At 44.3% G+C, this 20,393-nt stretch overlaps 1 protein-coding gene across 12 annotated transcripts in view; it reads left to right on the top strand.

Annotated features, from left to right (window-relative positions):
• The window catches only part of ZNF831 (zinc finger protein 831), a 166,680-nt gene that overhangs the window by 74,059 nt on the left and 72,228 nt on the right, over positions 1-20,393 (top strand). The window contains exon 5 of one of the 12 annotated variants that reach the window (XM_024750250.1): positions 15,056-15,958. The exons of 10 other annotated variants lie outside the window; for them this stretch is intronic. In XM_024750250.1, coding sequence (XP_024606018.1) covers positions 15,056-15,075 — 20 coding nt within the window. In that variant the 3' untranslated portion in view covers positions 15,076-15,958. Of the gene's footprint in view, positions 1-2,352; positions 3,494-15,055; positions 15,959-20,393 lie in introns of those variants that run through there. One more of the 12 variants, XM_024750252.1, reaches the window with a different exon arrangement.

Raw genomic sequence — 20,393 nt, 5'->3', positions numbered from 1 at the left:
CCAAAAAAAAAAAAAAAAAAAAAAAAAAAAGTAATCTTATTTAAGTGAAAAAAGGGAGTTAAACATTTTAATGTAATTAATAGTCTCTCTCTGTAAAAGGCCAGATAGTAAATTTTTTACTTTGCCAACCATACAGTCTCTATTGCGAAGACTCAACTCTGACGTTGTAGGGAGAAAATGGCCACTGACAATATGTAAATGAATGGGCATGGCTGTGTTCCAATAAAACTTTATTTATAAAAATAGGTGGAGGGCCAGGTTTGGCCTTCAGGCTGTAGTTTGCTGATCCCTGGTCCAGATAGTTTGTAGATATGACAGAATGGTGAAGGCTTCAGCAGACAAGCCAAATTCATCAAGGTTGTATGGGGATAAGCAAAGTTTAGGTAATAGTCTAAAGTTTATTAGACTCTTACTGTAAAATATTTCTCATCACTGTGGTATTTAGTATGATAAAGCTTTGGCTTCTCTAGTGAAGAATGAAAATAACAGTGAATTTTAAAAGATACTTGTAAAATTTTATTTCTCTCACAAGTAACAATTGGGTTTAAGTAGGACGATCTAGGATGGTGGTTCGATGGTGTGGTAGGAACCCAGTTTCCTCCTGTCTTGTTGCTCTGTTCTCTTCACCATAGCTTCCCTGCTTTGTGGTCTAGGATGGCTGCTTCAGCTCCTGCCATCACATCTGCACTCCATCTAACAGGAGAAAAGAGGAATGAGAGGGGACCAGCCCTCCCTTTAAGGGCATGCCTTGGAAACTGTGTATATCACATCCTCTCACATCTCGTTGGCCAAAACCTAGTTACCTGGTCATACTTGGCTGCAAGAAAAACTGGGAACTGTAGTTTCTAGCAGAGTGGCAACACACCCCATCCAGAAAGTGGGTTCTCATTACTAAGAGGAAGGATTAGAGAATAGGGAGGCAACTCCCGTGCTCTGCCACTAGGGCTAGAGATATAGACGGGGTGAAAGTCCAAACTTTCAATTCAGTTAATATTCATGCCAGTAATGCCATTTTCCAGGTACTACGTACATGCTAAAATTTCCCCTCTGTGCCTTGATCATGAGTCTCTCTGGGCAGTAGTAACATCTTATTCGTTTCCCTACTCCCCATCACAAGTTAAAGAAAAGATAGAACTTTGAAATTCTAGTTAGAGAAAAACATGTTTCTGTTTGTTTATCTGCAAAAAGCAAGTGATGCCACTTCAAGAATCTTGTTACTAAACACCCTTGTTCACGTCGGCAAGCTCGGGGACGTGCATTTCTTCCTTAAGTTCTTTCACGTGCTTCTGCTTTTAACCGCTTTGGCATGCTCCCCCCACCCCCAACTGTCAAACAAGGAACCAGGTAGCCTCTTTTGTCCCCACCATTCCAGGTCCTGCACCTGATGGTGGCTGGTTTCATCTTGTCACTTCCGTGCAGTCCTTGCTGCTTTTCCTCCATCGCCCACTGAAGGAATCTCAAGTTATATGGTGAGCTATGGTAATAACGGTAGTAAAAACACCTTGCTATTATCTACACAGAACAAGGTGTGAGACTGTCATAGCTGCCTGAGGGTGTCCCATTATTCGTACATATGCTACTGTTTCTTCCCAGTACCCCCGACTGGTCAGCTGGGGAGAACTCGTGGTTATACCTATATATCCCCTAAAAGAAAATGAATTTCAGTGGAACGGAGAGGATGGAAGCTGTTTGGGGCCCGGAAACGTGAGCTGGCTTGTAAATTTTGAGGCTCTGCTTCCCTTCATGGGGAAAACAGGGCTGAAACCTGTGGTCACCTTTAATCTTCTTCTTCAGATTCCCTTCGGACATAGAGCCTGTTACGTTCAAAATTCAAACTGAGCCTTTGAAGAGAACTACCGCTTTAAAGAAAAAAAAAAAATCCTTGATGAATGCAAACTGACATTAAATGGAGTTTCAAAAAATGATCAGGGTTTTAAAATATGATTATAATCAGTGGGAATAGTGGAGCAGAGTCAAATCACTATTGATTTCACTCGCGGGGGTGGGAAGGAAGAACTGCGGTGAATTCATCAGAAAAGGAGCTTTTCTGTAAAGCCTGACCAACTGGGAATGCTCCCTGGGGTCCACCTCTGCCCTGGGGCCCCTACCCGAGTGGCTGAGATGCTGGACACTTATTAACCCTTGACGAACTTCCCCTGGAGCTTGTGCACCTACCGTCACATCAAAGGGGAAAAAAATCTCTGTTCGGGGGTCATATTTGCCATTTGAGAAATCAAGGGGAAAAGCAGCATCTAGCCCAAACTTTGGAGTCAGACCGATTTAGTTTCACTCCCTAAGCTCATTTCACAGGTACGGATTATCGAGCACCTAATATGTGCTGTTCACTCATAGACCTTTAGGTGCTGGAAGAACGGGGACCATAAAGACAGGCCGTGAACCCTCACTCATGGGGCTGACGTTCCAGGTGGAAGGAGACGGGCCACAAACCACAAATTAATGACTAAGACAACACCGGGCGATGATGATACAGGCCACGCCAGCAGGAATAACAGCCCCGCCGTTATCCCAGGAGCATTTATCCCAGGTCCTGAGAGTGGTGCTTGTGGTATGAACCCATATAACTCCTTCAAGCGCCCTGGCAGGAAGTGCTAGTTTCCTCCCATTACACAGATGAGGAGGCAGAGGGGAGTGATCTGTGCATGGAGGTGAGCATTTCTTTACAACTCCTGCTCAGTAACCGTCCCCCCACCCCCGCCGCGAAATGACTGGCTTTGTGCCTCACAAGGCCACCGTTTTGGCCAATGGTCTCCCCCCAACATCTGCCTTTGAGCCCCTCTGGGTGCGGTGGGGGGAAAACTTGCATAGCAGGGGCACAGGTGGCCTCACCAGAATCAAGGGAAACTCAGCTGCGTCTGTTTCCGCCCTAGACCGTAGGACGGCCGAAACACAGAGCTCCAAAACAAACGAACAGGAGACCCCAGTCTCATCAGGAAATAGCCAAGAACTTAAACTCTACCAAAGCTGGTCAGATGAAAGTTTTATTTATCAGACCTAAAGTGCACCTCTGCTTTATCCCAAACACACGGCAGGAACTGGGGAGAGACCTTGAAGGATTCTCTCAAGGCCTTTCTCTAATTTTCCTGAGGATCAAAGCCGACAACTGCCTTCACCACGCGCCCAGCGTTGATGAGTTAATCCGTGTGTGTGTGTGTGTGTGTGTGTGTGTGTGTGAATGCGTGTGTCTGTGTCCATGTCTGTGTCCGACAGTCTGCGACCTCTCCCCATCCTCTGAAAAAGAATAAAAGAGAAAACAACCCAGATGGGCTTCGCATTCTCACCGCTTTCCCTCCCTCCGGCCGCAAGCAGCTTTGCCACTGTGGGCTTTGGGTTCCTCCCTGAGAAGAAAGGTCAGCCAGCAGTCTGGGGGTCTTGGGGTCCTTTGGGGAGTAACAGAGCACAGAGGTGTGCCCCTCACCTTCAGACACAGCCTCACCTCGCTCCACACAAGAGCTCCATTCTTCAGCTCGTTCTGTCCTTGAAGAATTGTTCTGTTGGTTCTTGTCATGGTTGATGTTAAGATTGGTTTCATCAGAAGAAATAAAACACCTTCTAACGGAAATCGTGGTGTGCCTGTGACCCGTGCAGCGCACAGGGCCAAACTCAGAAGGCCCCAAGCTTGGTCTGCTGGGGTGACTTGAAATTCTTTCTTTCCTTGCAGTTGTATTGAGATACTACAGCACTGTATCAGTTTAAGATAACACAGCGTCATGATCTGACCTACATACGTCATGAAATGATTGTCAAGGTTAGCGAACATCCACCCTCTCATATGGATACAGAATTTGAGAAATTAAAAAAATGTTTTCTCCTTGTGACGGGAGGTCTTAGGATTCACTCTCTTAACAGCTTCCGTATATAACATAGAGCAGTGCTCATAATATTTCTCCTGTTGTATGTTACATCCCTGGCACTTTTTTACCTTATAACTGGAAGTCTGTACCTTTTGACCACCTTCATCCAATTCCCCCGCCCCCGCCCCCGGTAACTGCAAATCTAACCTCTTTTTCTATGAGTTTATTTTTGAAGTGTAATTGACCTACAGCACTATGTTAGTTCCTGTTATAGAACACAGCAATTCGATATTTCTATACGTTTCAAAATGTTCTCCATGATAAGTTTAGTTACCATCTGTCACCGTACAAAGGCATCACATAATAATTGACTGTATTCTCTACACTGTACATTTTACACAGTGACTCATTTATTTCGTAGCTGGAAATTTGAACCTCTCAATCTCCCTCACCTATTTCTTCCTCTCCTCACCCCTGTCTGTTCTCTGTACCTATGACTCTGTTTGGTTATGTTTGTTTGTTTGTTTTTGCTTTTAGATTCCACGTACAAGTAAATCATACAGTATTTGTCTTTATCTGTCTGACTTATTTCACTAAGCACAACACCCTCTGGGTCCATCCATGTTGTTGCCGATGGCAAGACTTGATTCTTTTTTATGGCTGAGTAATATTCCATTGCATGCACATACCACATCTTTATCCTTTTGTCTATTGATGGCCACTTTATCCATCCACCTGTTGATGCTTCCATATCTTGGTTATTGTATGAGTTGAAATTCTTAATCATTTTGAATAAAGACCCCACATTTTCATGTTCACTCAGCCCTGCAAATTCGGTAGTTTGTCCTGACAGCCCAGTACCCTGAGTAGTATCAGAGAAAGTGGTTTGAAATGGGAGAACTTAAAAAAAAAATATATATATATATATATGTTTACTTCAAGACCCATCAGTGAAGGAGAAATGCTCTCACAATACATCTCAGAAGAAAAGCTGCACCGTGTACCTGAGATCTAAAGAATAAGGGAGAAAGTGTGGACTTCCAGGAGGTTTTTAGGTGCCTCTTGTCTCTGACAGCGTCTCCAACTTTTCTTGTTTTTGATGCCCTTGACGGTTGGGAGGAGTCCCGCTCAGTTGTTGTGGAGAATGTCCCTCCACTGGGGTTTGTCTAATGGTTTTCTCGAGGTTACACTAGGGGGATGGGCCTGAGGAGCAAGACCCCAGAGGCACCATGCCCTTCTCATAACATCCTATCAAGGCTAAACCATCAACATGACTTATCATTGCCACTGTTGACCTTGATCACCTGGCTGAGGTCTCTCAGGTTCTCCATTGTCAAGTGATCCCACACCTCCTCCCACCATTAGACATTTTACCCACAGGAACTGTGCTTCTCTCCACCGGCAGTGTCCAGGACTGCCTCTGCGTCCCTGTTCTACCACTGGCTTCCTTCGGTTGCAAACTCTGCCCTGAAGACTCTCCTCACTCGCCCAATCTCATCTCCTGTGATGCAGGAGGTAATTATTATTTCTAGAACAAAGGACCCAGAGCCGCTACTGGTGACCAAGTTCACCATCATCTCTACCCGAACCAAAACATTATTGGAAAAGTAAATTACTTTTATTTTCCTTGAAAATATTTGATAGGCAGTGCGTGAGAATTCTCGCTGAGAAAATAGACCCAGAACCTATCATCAGAGGAGAGATGTTACCTATATAAAAAAAAGAAAGAACCACCGGGTACATTTCCACACTGAAACCTATTTCGCATTTTATTATTTACCCTGTACTCTTTCATCGATTCCCATCTCCTCTCCTTGAATTTATGAGCGGGTGGGCATAGCCTCCTTCCCCTCGGAGGACCTTTGTGATAATGGAGCATGCATCCGATTCTCTGCCAGCGAGGGCAAGGTAGCAGGGGAGGGCGATTTCAGTGGGAAAAAGTGGATCGCCTTGAGTCCTCATCTATGGGGGAGAAATGTTTCTGAGCTAAACAGACTAGGAATTTTTTTTAAAATAGACTTTTCGAAGGCTGATTTTGCGTAGTGAGGTTAAAAATGTCTTGAACTGACAGGAAGTATGTGGGGTTCCGATTTTTCACAGCCTGACCGTCCATCAGTCCTTTCCCTTCTGTCTATGTGTTGTGGCCTCCTGGGTCTGTCTGAAGTCGTTTTAAATTCATTCCTCCATCTGGGCCTGTCTGAGAGCCCTCCAAACTCAAGGTACCGTCATGACGTGCCTGGACCTTTTCTGCTTCCATCGGACACAAAAGGAAATGTGTGTGTTTGCCCCACTGGCCGACTGGCCGCTTGGACCAGACCTGCCATTCATCCATTTGTTTTCTTCTCTCCCCTCTGCCAGGTGAAGAGGCGGAGATGAACACACAGTGTCTTCCTGGGTGGCTTGGTTTGTCCCTTCAGGGAACCCTGTCTTGTGGGCTGAGGCCTCTCCTTCGGATGAGTACCATTTTCTTACGAGCCATTTGCCCTCAGGTGAATGGCAAAGTCAACCCTCGCCCTTCTGTGAAGTACACACCATTGACAAGTTTCACTATAAAAGCCAAAGTCTGCACTGTTTTCCTCTCCTAGCTTAAATGGGGAAGCAAAGGGGTTTTATTCTTTTTCTCTCCCCTGGCCCCGCTTAAACATTCTAGTGGGAGGGGACTTCCCTGGCGGTCCAGCGGTTAGGACTCCGTGTTTCCACTGCAGGGGACCCGGGTTCGATCCCTGGTCGGGGAACTAAGATCCCACAAGCCGTGCGGTGCAATCCCAAACCAAACCAAACCAAAACAAAACAGAAACAACTGTAGCGGTAGAAGTTATGAGCCTAACGAAACTCTCATCTGGAAAATGTGTCCAGACCTGCAGTTACTGGAATGCGGCCGTTGCGCTCCGACCTCCAGAAAGCGTTTCCACGTGGCACCTCTGTTGAATGTGATCATCTCCACCGTGCCATTTCTGCCGCCCCGTCCTTCCCCTCTTGTGTTTATTAGAGACTCGCCCGGCTTTCTCACCCAGAAAAACCCTTTGTAACAGTGAGCTCTCCTTGGTGGCCTCTCCTGGTGGGGCTGGGTTAGGGGACGAGCATAGATAGCCTGGGGTCCATGGATCCATGGGGATGGGAGAAACAACTCTGAGATTGTAGAGACTGGTAATTTCCGAAGGTTGTCGCTTTGTGGTGGTGTTAAACATTTCTTAACCATAGTAGAAGGGCCACAGAATGCTGCTCCTCTCTTTGTCTTTTGCTGGTGGGCTCGTCTCCGCAGGGTTTTTGGAACCCCCATGAGTCATTTCATCACCAAGGGCTGTTGGGGCCAAGTCCCCGCTCAAAACCTCTGCGAGGCACCTCCTCACAGAGGCGGCTTTATTGATAATAATGGCTCGTCCTGAGTCAATCCGTCCCTGGGTTGACGGCGGCGTGCAATGCCTGGAGCCTGCGGGGAGGCGGTGGCTGCCCGGGCAGATGCTTCTGAGCCCAGCCAGCTCCCCTTCCCCACACCTCACGCCGGGGGCCAGAGTTAGCAGGTGCAAATGCAGGCACCCAGTTAAAGCCGAATCTCACGCGAACAGTAAATACGTACGTGTCTATATACACACGTGCATATATGTGTATATAATATACATGCGTATATACGTTAGCGCAGTATGCCCCCAAACATAGCAATAAGACACATTATGCTAAAAATGATTCATTGTTGACCTGACATTCAGATTTAACTGGGCATCCACGTTTCATCCGGCCGCCTTTCCCTAAGGCCCTCAGACCCCCCTTTCCAGCCCAGACCATCCTGGGGGGACTCCATGTGCTTGAAAATGGACCTGAATGTTCTTTCATGTCTGATTTTGCGTCTGCATTTTCCGGTCAGCCTGGGGGTGCTCTGTCATCTCTTCCCGTCTGCGTGGCGCGGGGCTCTTCCTGCAGCTGGGTTGACTCCTGGGCTGTCAGTTGTCCCAGCTCTTAATCGGTTGCCTCTTAAGAGGGGTGGGAGGCTGGTCCGCTCACCTGGGCACCCGGACCCCCCAGTTTCGCCTGTAATCGGTCTATTTTGATCTCTCTCTCTCTCTCCCCACTTCCCTTTGTGTGTCCCTCTGCCCGTCTTTGCTTTCTGGGTTGCTTCCCTTGGGTAAGGCATTTCCTTCTGTGACCTGAGGCCGCTCAGCCAGACACCCAGACCCCAAGCGAGGTCGGTGAGGGAGGCGTGCATCCTCTAAGTCCTGTCACTCCACCAGTGATGAAAGGCCACCTTCACTTTCTTTCTTTGCCAAGCCAAACCCTGGAAAGAAAGGGGTTAATTTTCTCTTCTCTTTGAAATATGTGCGGGAGACAGCATCAAAGCTGCCCCATTCTGGCTCAGAACACACACTCAGAAGCTGTAATCAGGGGTGACCTTCTAGGCAGGGTGCATTTCTACACTAAAACCTATTTGAAATTTTATCATCTCCCTCTTGCTATTTCATCTCCTCTTGCCCTCCCCCCTCGTATTTATTAGAGGCTCGGTAGGGATTTCTTTCCCTGAGAGAACTTTTATAATAATGAAGTATGCTTGGCAGACGCTCACGGTGAACGTACAGGATTGGAGGGTATTCTACAAGGGAAATGGGCAGGCTTGTTTTCCTCTGTCCGAGAGAAATAGTTAAGATAAGATGGACTAATTATTTCTCAAGATGGAAGTGTTGAAGGTTGCTTTTGCATAGAGAAGTTGAAAACTCCTTGAAGGGGCAGAAAGCTGCTGTGAGCGTCTTTATGACTTCCCTCCCTGGCAGGCTGCTGTCATCCTGTCTCTCTGGGTGCCAGCATCCTCTGGGGTTCAAGCCCATTTCCCATCTTTCTAATGCTCTCCCCACAGTGACTTTTCTTCTTTTTAGATTTTCATGAGAGGTCTGACTGAGAAAGCTTACCAGAACCCCCTGTTCGGTGCTTCTAGCCCTCATTCTTTGATAGATGTTCATACTATTGTCTCATTCTTTTTCTCTCAGCTTTCACAGAAGCAGTGTAAACTACTTTATTTCAAAACCATTATGTTAGTTTACTCCATGATAATTTAAGCCGTGTATTCTTTTTCTGATTTGAATTTAGTAATAACATATTTTAAAACAGAAGTCAAGAAGATTTCCTGAATAAATTTCCAACAACTGCTACGTAATAAGGAGGGGCCAACTGTGTGGTCAGGTGCAGTGGTGCCCCCAGCCCGACCCTGCTCGGGACCACCCCCAGCGAGGATTCCAGAAACTGCTTGAAGGCAGGAGTTTGTAAGACTGTCTTCTCTCCCTGGAGCAAGATTTGCATATTTTATTTTTTTAAATTTTTTTCTTTTTTTAAGTATTTATTTATTTTTGGCTGCGTCGGGTCTTAGTTGTGGCAGGCAGGCGTCTCTCCAGTTGTGGCATGCGGGCTCAGTAGCCCCTGCGCGGCATGTGGGATCTTAGTTCCCAGACCAGGGATTGAACCAGCGTCCCCTGCATTGGAAGTCAGATTCTTAACCACTGGACCACCAGGGAAGTCCCAAAATTTGCATATTTTAAATTCTGTTTTTCCCACAACCTCCTTCGCCTCTGTATATCATTTGTGCAGAATTGTATATCTACCTCAAGTCTCATCTTCCACTCCATTCCCTACTCCTTCCCCAGGTGGAATTTTCTGGATGTGTGACATTATTTATACTCTTTCCCAGACAAGCGTTAAGGGGCATCTCCCACTTTCTGTAGGATCTGGGTCTTCCTTCCTAAAGTGGTTTTGACTTGCAGAACAGACTCCCTTTATGGGTGATGGAGTAGAAATCTTCAAGGAAAGACGTAAAGATTTCTTAAATGCCTCAAAGCGTTGACTTTCTCAAAAGTCCTAATATGTCAATCGCTGTTCTTAAAAAAAAAAAAAAATCTAGAAATCAAATTTCTTAATGAGTTTGGTAGGGTTAACATTTATTTCTGGGGTGGTATTCTTTCTTCTTTATCCTCTCTTTTTCCTTAATGTTGCGTTGGGAGTCCTACCTGTATTTCCAGGAAAGCCTTTGGTTGTGTAACTGAGCTTTTACATTGCCAGTGTGTTTTAAGCAGACTGATTAAATGTAGGGGGAGATAAAGGGTGTGACCCTGAGTCTAGGAGAGTTTCTGAAGTTAAAAAAAAAAAAAAGTCCTGAATTCAAGTTTCCCATCATAAAAGGTAGAATTTCTAAAGCTGGTGGGAGGACAAAAGAGTGACTTCATGGGATTCTGAAAGACTTGGGTCTATCTCTTCCTGCTATTACTCTTTTCCCCTTTGTTCCATGCACTTCCGAGTCAAGCCTCTTCATCTCAGGGCAGAGTCAACCCTTGGTATTTTATTTCCTACTTCGCCTGAAAGAACTCACGACTGTCCCCCTTTATTTTCTGCCAGCATCCGTAGAAACCACATAGAGGCTTTTGCTCAAAACACACTCATTGAGTCGCATTTTGCTACGGAATTGCAGTCACAGGAGTACTCTTTCTTTTGAGCCGGAAATCTTGAGAAAAGCTGAAGCCGAGTTGAAAGTCCTTCAGTTATGGCAAAGTCCACCCAGTAGAGTTTCTTTCATTATTAAGAAAAACCCCACTTAGAAAATCAGGCTGAAAGCATACATTCTTGAGTAAATTTTGGTCTGAAAAGTTTTCAAAGAGTCTTTTGAGCTGCCTTTATTCTTTTCCCTTTCTCTCAGTCCCCTTTGCTCCTCAACAGTATTTAAGAAATGCTGTCGAATTCTGTGCGCGCACAGGATTTCACATTATTGAAATATTTTACCTTGACTCCTTCGCTAATGTTGTTTAGGAGAAATAGCGGGAGAAAGTTTTCAGCTTTCCAAACACTTGCCTCTCCTCAGAAAAGGTAGAACTATAGTGGCAGGTGCTCTGAAGAAAGAAAAGAAATGCCCAAGTACCATGTGAGATGGCGTACCTAAACACGTTACAAAACCAGAAGAGTGTTCTCTCATTCTGTTTCCTGGTTTTCTTGTCTAATTAACTTTTACTGCAGTTTAGGTTTGAGGGAAGAGCTAGATTCTCCCCGAACATTTATCTTTTCACAGAGACTGAACTTAGAATGTTTGCTTTCCTAAGGTGAGTGGGTAACCAAAATGGAGGAGGCCAACGCCAATATTTTCTTTCTCGTCTTTGTTTCTAGTTGGAAATTAGTCAATTTTCCCCCCTTATCAGGATTAGTGAAGGAGAAAAGGGAAGCTCTTTCTTCCCAGCTATTACCATTGAAATGGATCAGTTGCTTCTTTTTAAGGATGCAAATCTTGAGGACAAATGAGCTCTCTCAAATATCTCAATCATATTTCGAGACATGGACCATCTTTTACAGACTCATTTAGTAATGAGAAGCATTGAAAACCATAATTCGAAGGGTAGATACTCTTGATTTCGATCTGGGCCTTATAGATCCCAAATGGTATTTTCAGTAATTGTATTTTTTCCCTTTCACCTCATACCCAGAGTGGCTCTCTAAATTTTGGGTACATGCTTATGGTCTGGGAACAAACTTTTAACTTCAGGATTGATTTTAAACATGGCTTTCCACTCAACATCTTTCAGGGGGGAAAAATAAATCTCTGAGAGGGAAATCTTAAACTGATTGCCTTTCATCAAAGAAGGGAAGTAAGCACCACTAAGAGTAGTTTCTGAAATAAAACATATGATTGCTTAGAAAACTGCATTAGGAGAAAGAAATACTCTGGCATGTAGTGAGATTTCGATAAATGTGTTTTTCTGTCCCTCTGGTGGGTCCTTTAACTATGTTGTCTCTGAAGAACCCAGTTGAGGTTTCATACTATTCCTCTCCAGAAAGTGGGCATAGAGGGAACCCACCTCAACAAAATAAAGGTCACACAAGACAAACCCACAGCTAACATCATACTCAATGGCGAAAAGCTGAAAGCATTTCCTCTAAGATCAGGAACAAGACGAGGATGTCCACTCTCGCCACTTTTATTCAACATAGTTTTGGAAGTCCTAGCCACAGCAATCAGAGGTGAAAAAAAATAAAAGGAATCCAAATTGGAAAAGAAGTAAAACTGTCACTGTTTGCAGATGACATGATACTATACATAGAGAATCCTAAAGATGCCACCAGAAAACTACTAGAGCTAATCAATGGATTCGGTAAAGTTGCAGGATACAAGAGAAATTCACAGAAACCTGCTGCATTTCTAGACACTAACAACAGAAGATCAGAAAGGAAACAACCCCATTTACCATCTCATCAGAAAGAATCAAATACCTAGGAATAAACCTACCTAAGGAAGCAAAAAGACCTGTACTCCGAACACTATAAGACACTGAAGAAAGAAATTGAAGACAACACAAACAGATGGAAAGATACACCGTGTTCTTGGATCGGAAGAAGCAATATTGTTAAAATGACTATACTACCCAAGGCACTCTGCAGATCAGTCCAATCCTTGGATGGTTTTTTGAGGTGACATTTTCATGATTCCTCAGGCTGTTCATTTCCTCTCAAGCCAGATTAGGTGTCCTTGTGGTATGACTCATAACCCATCTCCTTTGTGGCATTTACCACAATACAAATCCTTATATAATTATGTCCTAATTTTCTTCTCTTCACCTACGTGTGTACTACCTCAACGAGGCAAAATTGAGCTTCTTAAATCATGGACAGTAAACCCATATCTAATTCCGGGGGGAAGGAGCCTCTTCTGTGCTTTCTCCTGGCCTCATTTACTTTCTTTCTCACCGGAATCTCTTCTTTTGAATTTTCTGTCCGTACCTAAGCTTTTAAGGGACTGAAATATTTTAACTGGATTTTTTTTTTTGGTTAACATAGTTTAGGAAAAATTCCTCTGAGGCAGACGTTATCAAAGCAGCTGTCTTTCATTGAAAAAATAGAAAGGTAAAGAGAACTTCTCTGACAGGTACTTCCTGAGATAAAAGGTTTACCTAATCCTGTTGAAAAGGTAGAATAGTTCAATATCATGGGAGGATGGTGATGCAATTCTCTGAAATTAAGTAGCTGTGAATTGTGTGTGTGTGTGTGTGTTTTCATCCTTTCAACTTTTGTTAGTTGAGTGAACTGGGAGAGGTGGGGCTGGGGAGGTTTACTTCATGTCACTTGTGCCCTGCTGTCTTTGTCACACATTGCCTCCAGACGTTTTCCTGAGAGAAACAAAATGGCAGCCTGAACTCCAGGGTTCCGTCACCCACCAGTTCCCTCTCCGCCTCTGACTAGAGCTAATGGCTCCGTACCATTATTTTTCCTGTCAGATTTAATGGGGAGATATTCTTTTCCTAAAGCCATTAGTTAAGTAATATTGCTTACAGAATTGCTGAAACCAGGGATAACACCTCCTTCTCAGGGTGTAAATCTTAAGAAATGATGAGGCACTTGCCTAAACACATCAATTATGTTCCAAAGCCTGAACTTTTTTTCTGCTACAATTTTCATTTAGAGTTAAGAAAGTTTGAAAGTAATGATCCCTCAAAGTAGGTTCTCTTGATTCAATTTTGGCACTCAATAATTCAAATAATATTAGCTGGGCTTTTCTTCCTTTCTTTTCTTTGTTCGTCATTTCATTTTCTCTCTTCCCCACAATTTGTCCTCTCTTTATTTTAAGGCACTCTCTTATTGTCTGAGGATGATCCAAGTTTCAACTTATTGAAAGATTTTAAGCATACTTTCCCACTAAATATATTTTTTTAGAGAAAATGGTTAAGTGAAGTGTTCTCAAACTGATTGCCTTTCATCAGAGAAAGAGAAGAGAAATTTAAATCATAGAGAAAAGTGGTTTCTGGAAAAAAGAGATTGGAAAATGATTACCCGGAAGAGGCAAAATTTCACACAAAAAAATGAGGCTAGAACAGAAATACTTCAGATTTGGTTAGAGATGGGAAAATATATTTTTCTTTTCCTTTTGAGTCTCTCAACCTTTTCTCATCCTGAGAAACTGAACTCTTGGTATGAGGGTGTGAGGGTCCATCTCCCTCTGTCAGATGTGTGTTCTGATTGAAATGACTTCCCTTGCACACTCTGGGGCTTTTCTTCATGACCTTCAGTCTGAATTTTAGAGCCAGTGTCATTATTTGCCTCTGATTTTTCTTTCAAACGAATAAAGCAATCCCATACTTGTTGCAACAGAAAAGCAACATTGACATATGCAAGGAAAGCTTGACAATCCCCAGCCTCATGGCCCCCCGAGGTTGCCAGAGTTGGGCTGATGTGCCATCACGTACATGATGGACACTTTATTTTGTTGTTTACACAGATAGATCATACCATACATAGTCATCGACAGCTCTTTTCTTCTTAATATATCTTGTATATAACTCTAGGCATATATTACAGATTGATAGATAGATCATTTTAATAATGGCACAAAACCCCACAGTATAGCTGTACCATATTTATTTATTCAACTCTTCCTGTACTGATGGATGTTCCTGTTGGTTCTGTTGGTTTTCCTACCACAGCTATTGCTGCAGTAAATATTCTTGCTCCATTTTGCAAAGAGCAGTTGCTGGATCAATGCGTGTTTTGTAATTATAAATTTCATTTTATAAGATACTACTAAATTACTTTTCAAAAACAGGGTTACTCTCCCGTAAGTATCTTTTTAACAGTATTTTTGAAAAGAAACTCTGCTTCTGCAAAGGAGCAGAGCCTGCGCGGAGACTAAAGCCTTCCCTTCATCGTGGGCGCCCTTGAACCTCTTCGTGGACAAAGGGTCTCACGCTGGCCTCTCTTGGCAGCCCTCAGGCCACGCATACGTTGGTTAGCACGGCGGGCGCTGTTGTTTGAATATTAACTCGTTATCAGTGTTTAAAGGGAATCATGGAACTCAGATTTCTGGTTTCTCTTGGAAAATGGATAGTTCTGGCAAACTGGATGCTTGGTCCTCGGTGGTCTTGGTGGGTGGGAGCTGAGGGGCAGCCTTGCCCTTGGAGGCTGGGCCTGTCCTCCCTCTCCATCCACAGCCCTCACCCCAGGCAGAAGCCCTTGTTTCTGTTATTGGTCTGGCCCTGTAGCTTTTGAGTTTGTGATTCTTGGTTTCAACCAGGGTTTCGCAGCCGTGGCCCTGTTGACCTTCGCAGCTGGGTCCATCCAGGGTGGGCCGTGGGTCCATCCTGTGTACCGCATGTCCAGGAAAGTCCCCGGACATCACCTCCGGCTGAAAACCACTGGCTCAAACAGACCCACAAATCCCATTTTCTTCGGTAGATGTTGAGATCAACTTTTCCAAGCGTGTTCCTGAGCCACTTTCATTATTTCTCTCTATCCTGTAGGCCTCTGTCTCGCTTTCTGAAGGAATGTTGTTGAATTCTGTACACAACCAAGCTTTAAAGTCACGGAAATATTTCAAACCAGCCCCATTCGCCGAATTGCGAGAAAATATCTGAGCGGAGAAAGTGATCAAAACACTTTCCTTTCATCTCCGGAACAGAAGTGTAGACACGGCCGTGATTCCAGGTGGTTTCTCAAGTAAAGGCTTTACCTAATTACACACACGTAGAAGGTACAATTTCTAAATACTGGATGAAGAGGCTTGAATAAGTCCCTGGAAGAAAGGGAGACATTGCCTTTGTTCCCTTGGGTTTTCTGCGGTGGTTGTTTTTTTTGTGATTTAGGGCCTCGTGCAAGCACCCTTCTCCCCTTCTGTTCTCACAAGAGTTCTCCTCAGAATGTTCCCGAGCATCAGGAAGAGTCAGCAAGGCTGGGGAGGGGGTCTCTCCAGGGCTTTTCTCCCCCTTTGCCTTCTCTCTCCTTCTCTGACAGGAGCAAATGACTTTCCTACATCTTTTCTCATTAGAATTAATAGAGAAGTATTAATTCTTTCCCTAAAGCTATTAGTTAAGTCACAGAGCTCCGGAATTGCTGAAACAGGGTAATTTCTCCTTCCTTCCAACGTGTAAATCTCGAGGCAAGATGAGAAGCTTTTGTGATTGTATCAATTAGGTCCCCAGGAAGCGACCCTCATAGACAATTTTCGTTTAGCCATAGGAAACTTTTAAAATAACGATACATAGACTAGATGGTCTGCTGTGTTCTGTCATGGCATTTAACGTTTCAAATGGCATTTCTTCGATCATCTCTTTTCCTGACGTGATTTCATCATCCTATTTTCACTCTGTATTTTAAAGTCACTCTCTTGTTGTCTGGACAGGATACAACTTTTAACTTAAAGCAAGATTTTTTTTTTTGCGGTACGCGGGCCTCTCGCCGTTGGGGCCCCTCCCGTTGCGGAGCACAGGCTCCGGACACGCAGGCTCAGCGGCCATGGCTCACGGGCCCAGCCACTCGGTGGCACGTGGGATCTTCCCGGAACCGGGGCACGAACCCACGTGCCCCGCAACGGCAGGCGGACTCTCAACCGCTGCGCCACCAGGGAAGCCCCGTAAAGCAAGATTTTAAACACCGCTTTGCACTAAACATAGTCTATTAGGTGAAGAATTCCTATGCGGGGACAGTTCTTGTCTTCATTGCCTTTCATCAAAGGAATAGAAAAAAGATGAGAACCACAAAGGAGAGTGGTTTCTGAAATAAAAGATTCATTTGTGATTACTTAGAGGCGAACCTTCCGAAGACTGCATTAGGGTAGCACAGAAATACCCGATGCTGTACTCCATCAATATATTTTCCTGGCTGTCTCTCAAGTCGTTCTCTGCCTGTGGGACTCAAGTGGGTGGCCGCTCCCCACGTCCTACAGTCCACCCACTTCTGATTGTTTTCTGATTGGAATGAATGTCCCCAGCCCCTGCCTGAGAAGAATAAAGCTTCTTCCCTCCATCATTTTCAGCCGTATGTTTTTCTTCTTCAGAGGCCTTATAAACAAAAATTGTAATACGATTGCAGAAACAAATGAATTTACTTGTAAAAAATTTTAGTCTGATATCTGGTGTGCCATAGAGCCTTAAAAAATATTGGTTGAATAATTACTCAAATGAATGATTCAGACTCGGTAGAGAGAAAACCAGCCCCAGACAGGTGGCATGTGGGAACGGTTTTACAGTATGCATGGTTTTACTCATTTCCATGGATACAGGTGGGGTCAGGGCCCCACTGTACCATCTCATTGCACCCTCTGCTTTTTCCTTCCTAGCATTTGCTACATATGTTTGGTGATTTTTTTTTCCGATTGGACTTTTATTTTTTTCATATTCTTTTCCATTATGGTTTATTACAGGATATTGAATATAGTTCCCCATGTGATACAGTAGGACCTTGTTGTTTATCCATCCTATATATAATAGTTTGCATCTGCTAACCCCAAACTCCCAGTCCATCCCTCCTCCAACCCTCCCTTCCCTTTGGCAACCACAAGTCTGTCCTCTATGTCTGTGAGTCTGTTTCTGTTTTGTAGACAAGTTCATTTGTCATATTTTAGATTCCACGTGTAAGTGATGTATGATGTTTGTCTTTGTCTGACTTACTTCACTTAGTATGATCATCTCCAGGTCCATCCATGTTGCTGCAAAAGGCATTATTTCATTCTTTTTTATGGCTGAGTAGTAGTCCATCGTGCATGTGTGCCACATCTTCTTTATCCCTTCGTCTGTCGACGGACATTTAGGTTGTCTCCATGCCTTGGCTATTGTGAATCGTGCTGCTATGAACACAGGGGTGCACGTATCTTTCTGAATTAGAGTTTTGTCTGGATATATGTCCAGGAGTGGGATTGCTGGGTCACGTGGTAGCTCTATTTTTAGTTTTCTGAGGAACCTCCGTATCGTTCTCCATAGTGACTGCACCAATTTACATTCCCACTAACAGTGTAGGAGGGTTCCCTTTTCTCCACACCCTCTCCAGCATTGGTTATTTGTAAGTGATTTTTTTGTTTTTGGTGTAATTATTTGCTGGCTGAATTTCTCCCCCCATTAGACTGTCATCTCCATGAGGGTATCTGCCTCCGTCACTGAATACATTGCCTGTGTTCAGCACAGTTCCTGGCACAGAGCATTGACTGTGGTCGGTGCTCGATAAATATTTAGGCTCCATCATATGGGCTCATAAATGGGCTCAAAAAATATGGACTCAAAGGGGCTCAACTAGTATTTGGAATATGAGCGAATAACTGCCCACATAGTGATTCCTCTTAGAGTTCCGCCCCGCTTTCCTTAAGTAATTGCAAATTTTAATTGCTAGCACATTTTGCATCCTTCGATGACAGGGATGCTTGTAAACAATTTCATCTCAGATAAATTAGTAGTCTGGGAGATTACCCCTGGGATCGTGTTGTTGCTTATAGCTTACTCACTGAGGCCAATGTGATAGACTCATTTTTACCCCTTCCTTATAATTCAGCGTCTTTGGACTCCAAATTCATGGAGGTTTGGGGTATATTGGGGCAATTGATGAAAAGGCATCAAATTACTTACATTTTCAGATAATGATATTTGAGTAATATGTCTGTTAGCATTTTAACAAGGCCTCGCAATGAGACAGCCTGCAGGAGGCTTGGCATTAAAGATGTCACCGGTTAAGCTGTACGTTTCATCGTGTTGTTTCTTCACTCCGTTTTCCTTCTAATTATTTTACAGTTTCCTGTCGCCTTTTCAAGATGGCTAAATTTAAATTTGCTACAATACTAGGCAGTCTCTTCCTCCCTCCACGTGGTTTGGCAATGATTTCTGAGGGAAATTATTAAAAACGCAGCCTTTAATCAGGGTGGGGGGGGGCAGAACAGCACACAGAGCTGTGATGAGAGATGGGTCCTATAGTATGACGCTGGTAATTGCGTAAGAGCGGTCGAATTCGCAAAGATTGCGATAGGACGGTGGAATCCATAATTTCTGAAGATGTACAGAGTGATTCCCAGAGTGATGCCGAAACGTAAAGAGGATGCCGTTCTGTGCTTTAACCCTTGACTGGAGCCCTACCGACCTTTTGAAAAGGGCCATTCATCTAATAGCAAGGATGCTTTCCTTCTTCAAGGGTCACAATTCGCTTAACACACTTCTGTGACATTATTTGGGCATTTTTCACAATGAGTAAAGATAACGCACTTTTCTCTGTAGACTGTTAGGTCACAGGCAAATTAAATCAATGTATTTTCTTCCCTTGCTTCCTCGGATGAGTCAGAAGTTATTGGTCAAAGGCGTGCATGACCTTTCCGTTAAGCTTAAAAACCCAAATGACCTGCTGAGAAGATGCTTGGCCAATCTGATTATTTTCTCTGTACTAATTGGTTTTACTTCTTTGAATTGAATGAATTGCCTGGTGGTTTTGTCACTGTGGGAGCACAGCTTAATCCACTTAGAGCGAGACACTTGGGCTTGGTAAACTCTGGAGCTCTAGAAACGTTTTTCATCATTGTGGTCTCTGGGTGATTTTTCATAGGTGAGAATGCAGGTGGATCTCAAATCCATCCATTTTCTCCATTTCTATTTCCACTGCCCTAGCCAAGTCATCTCGCCTGGCCCCCTAGACTACTTTGGGAACCTTGTAACTGGTTTTCCCATCCTATTCCCCTCTCTCCTTCTTCAATCTCCATATAGTAGCCAAGTGCCTCTTTAGAAGATGTAGACCTCTTGCTGGAAACACTGGTTTCTTCACAATGAATGAAGAATAAAATCTAAACCCCTTCCCAGGGCTGCCTGCACCCTACAAGATCTGAGCCCTTGGTGGCTCCCTCAGCTTCATTTTGCCCCGTGCTTACCACCATCTTTCCACCACCGCCTTCCACTGATTCCTTAATCCTCCCAGCTCCATCCCACCGCAGGGCCCCTGCCTCTGTTCCTCCTTTGTCTGGAATGGCCTTTGAGGGCCATTCTTATCCTGAAGGTCTCATTTCAGGTGTCACCTTCTCAGAGATGCCTTCCTCAACTAGGCAAGCCAGTCACTCTCTGGAATCTGCCCTTCAGGGACTGTTACTCTCTATAATATTCCCTGTTTATCATCACTTTTGTTATTACTCTTCCCTCTCCTGTTCATTGCATCTTTGTCATAGCCTCCTGTGTATCGTTCCTCTCTGGGGTTCCCCCCGTTTATTTCCTTCGTGACCCCCGTCACAACCTCAGTTATCTTACTTGTCTCTGTTTCTCTTCCCCGTCGGAACAGAGGCTCCTGAGGGCCAGGGCACCTTGGTCTTGTCCTCCAATTCCTCAGGGTTGAACATGGTACCTGGTTCCTTGAAGGAGCCCAGGACATGTCTGTTGAGCGGATGAATGAGATACCAAAGACCCCGGTGCTGCCTCTTCAGGTGATCTCAGGAACATGGTGCGCAAAAGTCATTGCTTCCTTTCCCAAATTGTCGCAAGGTTGATGGAGTTTTAAAGTTGATTTACTCAAGCCTGGTGTGCTCCATCATCTTAGTGACCTACCCCTGGGGGTATAAGGAGTAGGTCTGTTCTTTTGGGTTCAAGGTAGAGGACAGAGCACATACACTTCCTACACTTTCCTCCCAGACATTAGTGAAGGAATGTGTTTGGAATGCCCAGGCCCAAGGGGACAAGATGACCGGAGAAGAAATGGCGCCACAGTTGTAGGGGCTGGAATGCAGAGGCTAAGTGGTCACTGATTAGCAGACCCAAGTGAACTTAATCCTTGTTTAACAGTAGTCAAGCCCTAGACATTCAGAAATCCATGGTACCAGGTGGGACTGAAAACAGGAGCGTTGGTTGAAAG

The sequence above is a fragment of the Neophocaena asiaeorientalis genome, unplaced genomic scaffold, assembly GCF_003031525.2.
Source record: "Neophocaena asiaeorientalis asiaeorientalis breed wild unplaced genomic scaffold, Neophocaena_asiaeorientalis_V1.1 scaffold606, whole genome shotgun sequence".
NCBI lineage: Eukaryota > Metazoa > Chordata > Mammalia > Artiodactyla > Phocoenidae > Neophocaena > Neophocaena asiaeorientalis.
The sequence above is the reverse complement of the archived record's forward strand: the minus strand, read 5'-3'. Positions and strand labels throughout refer to the sequence as shown.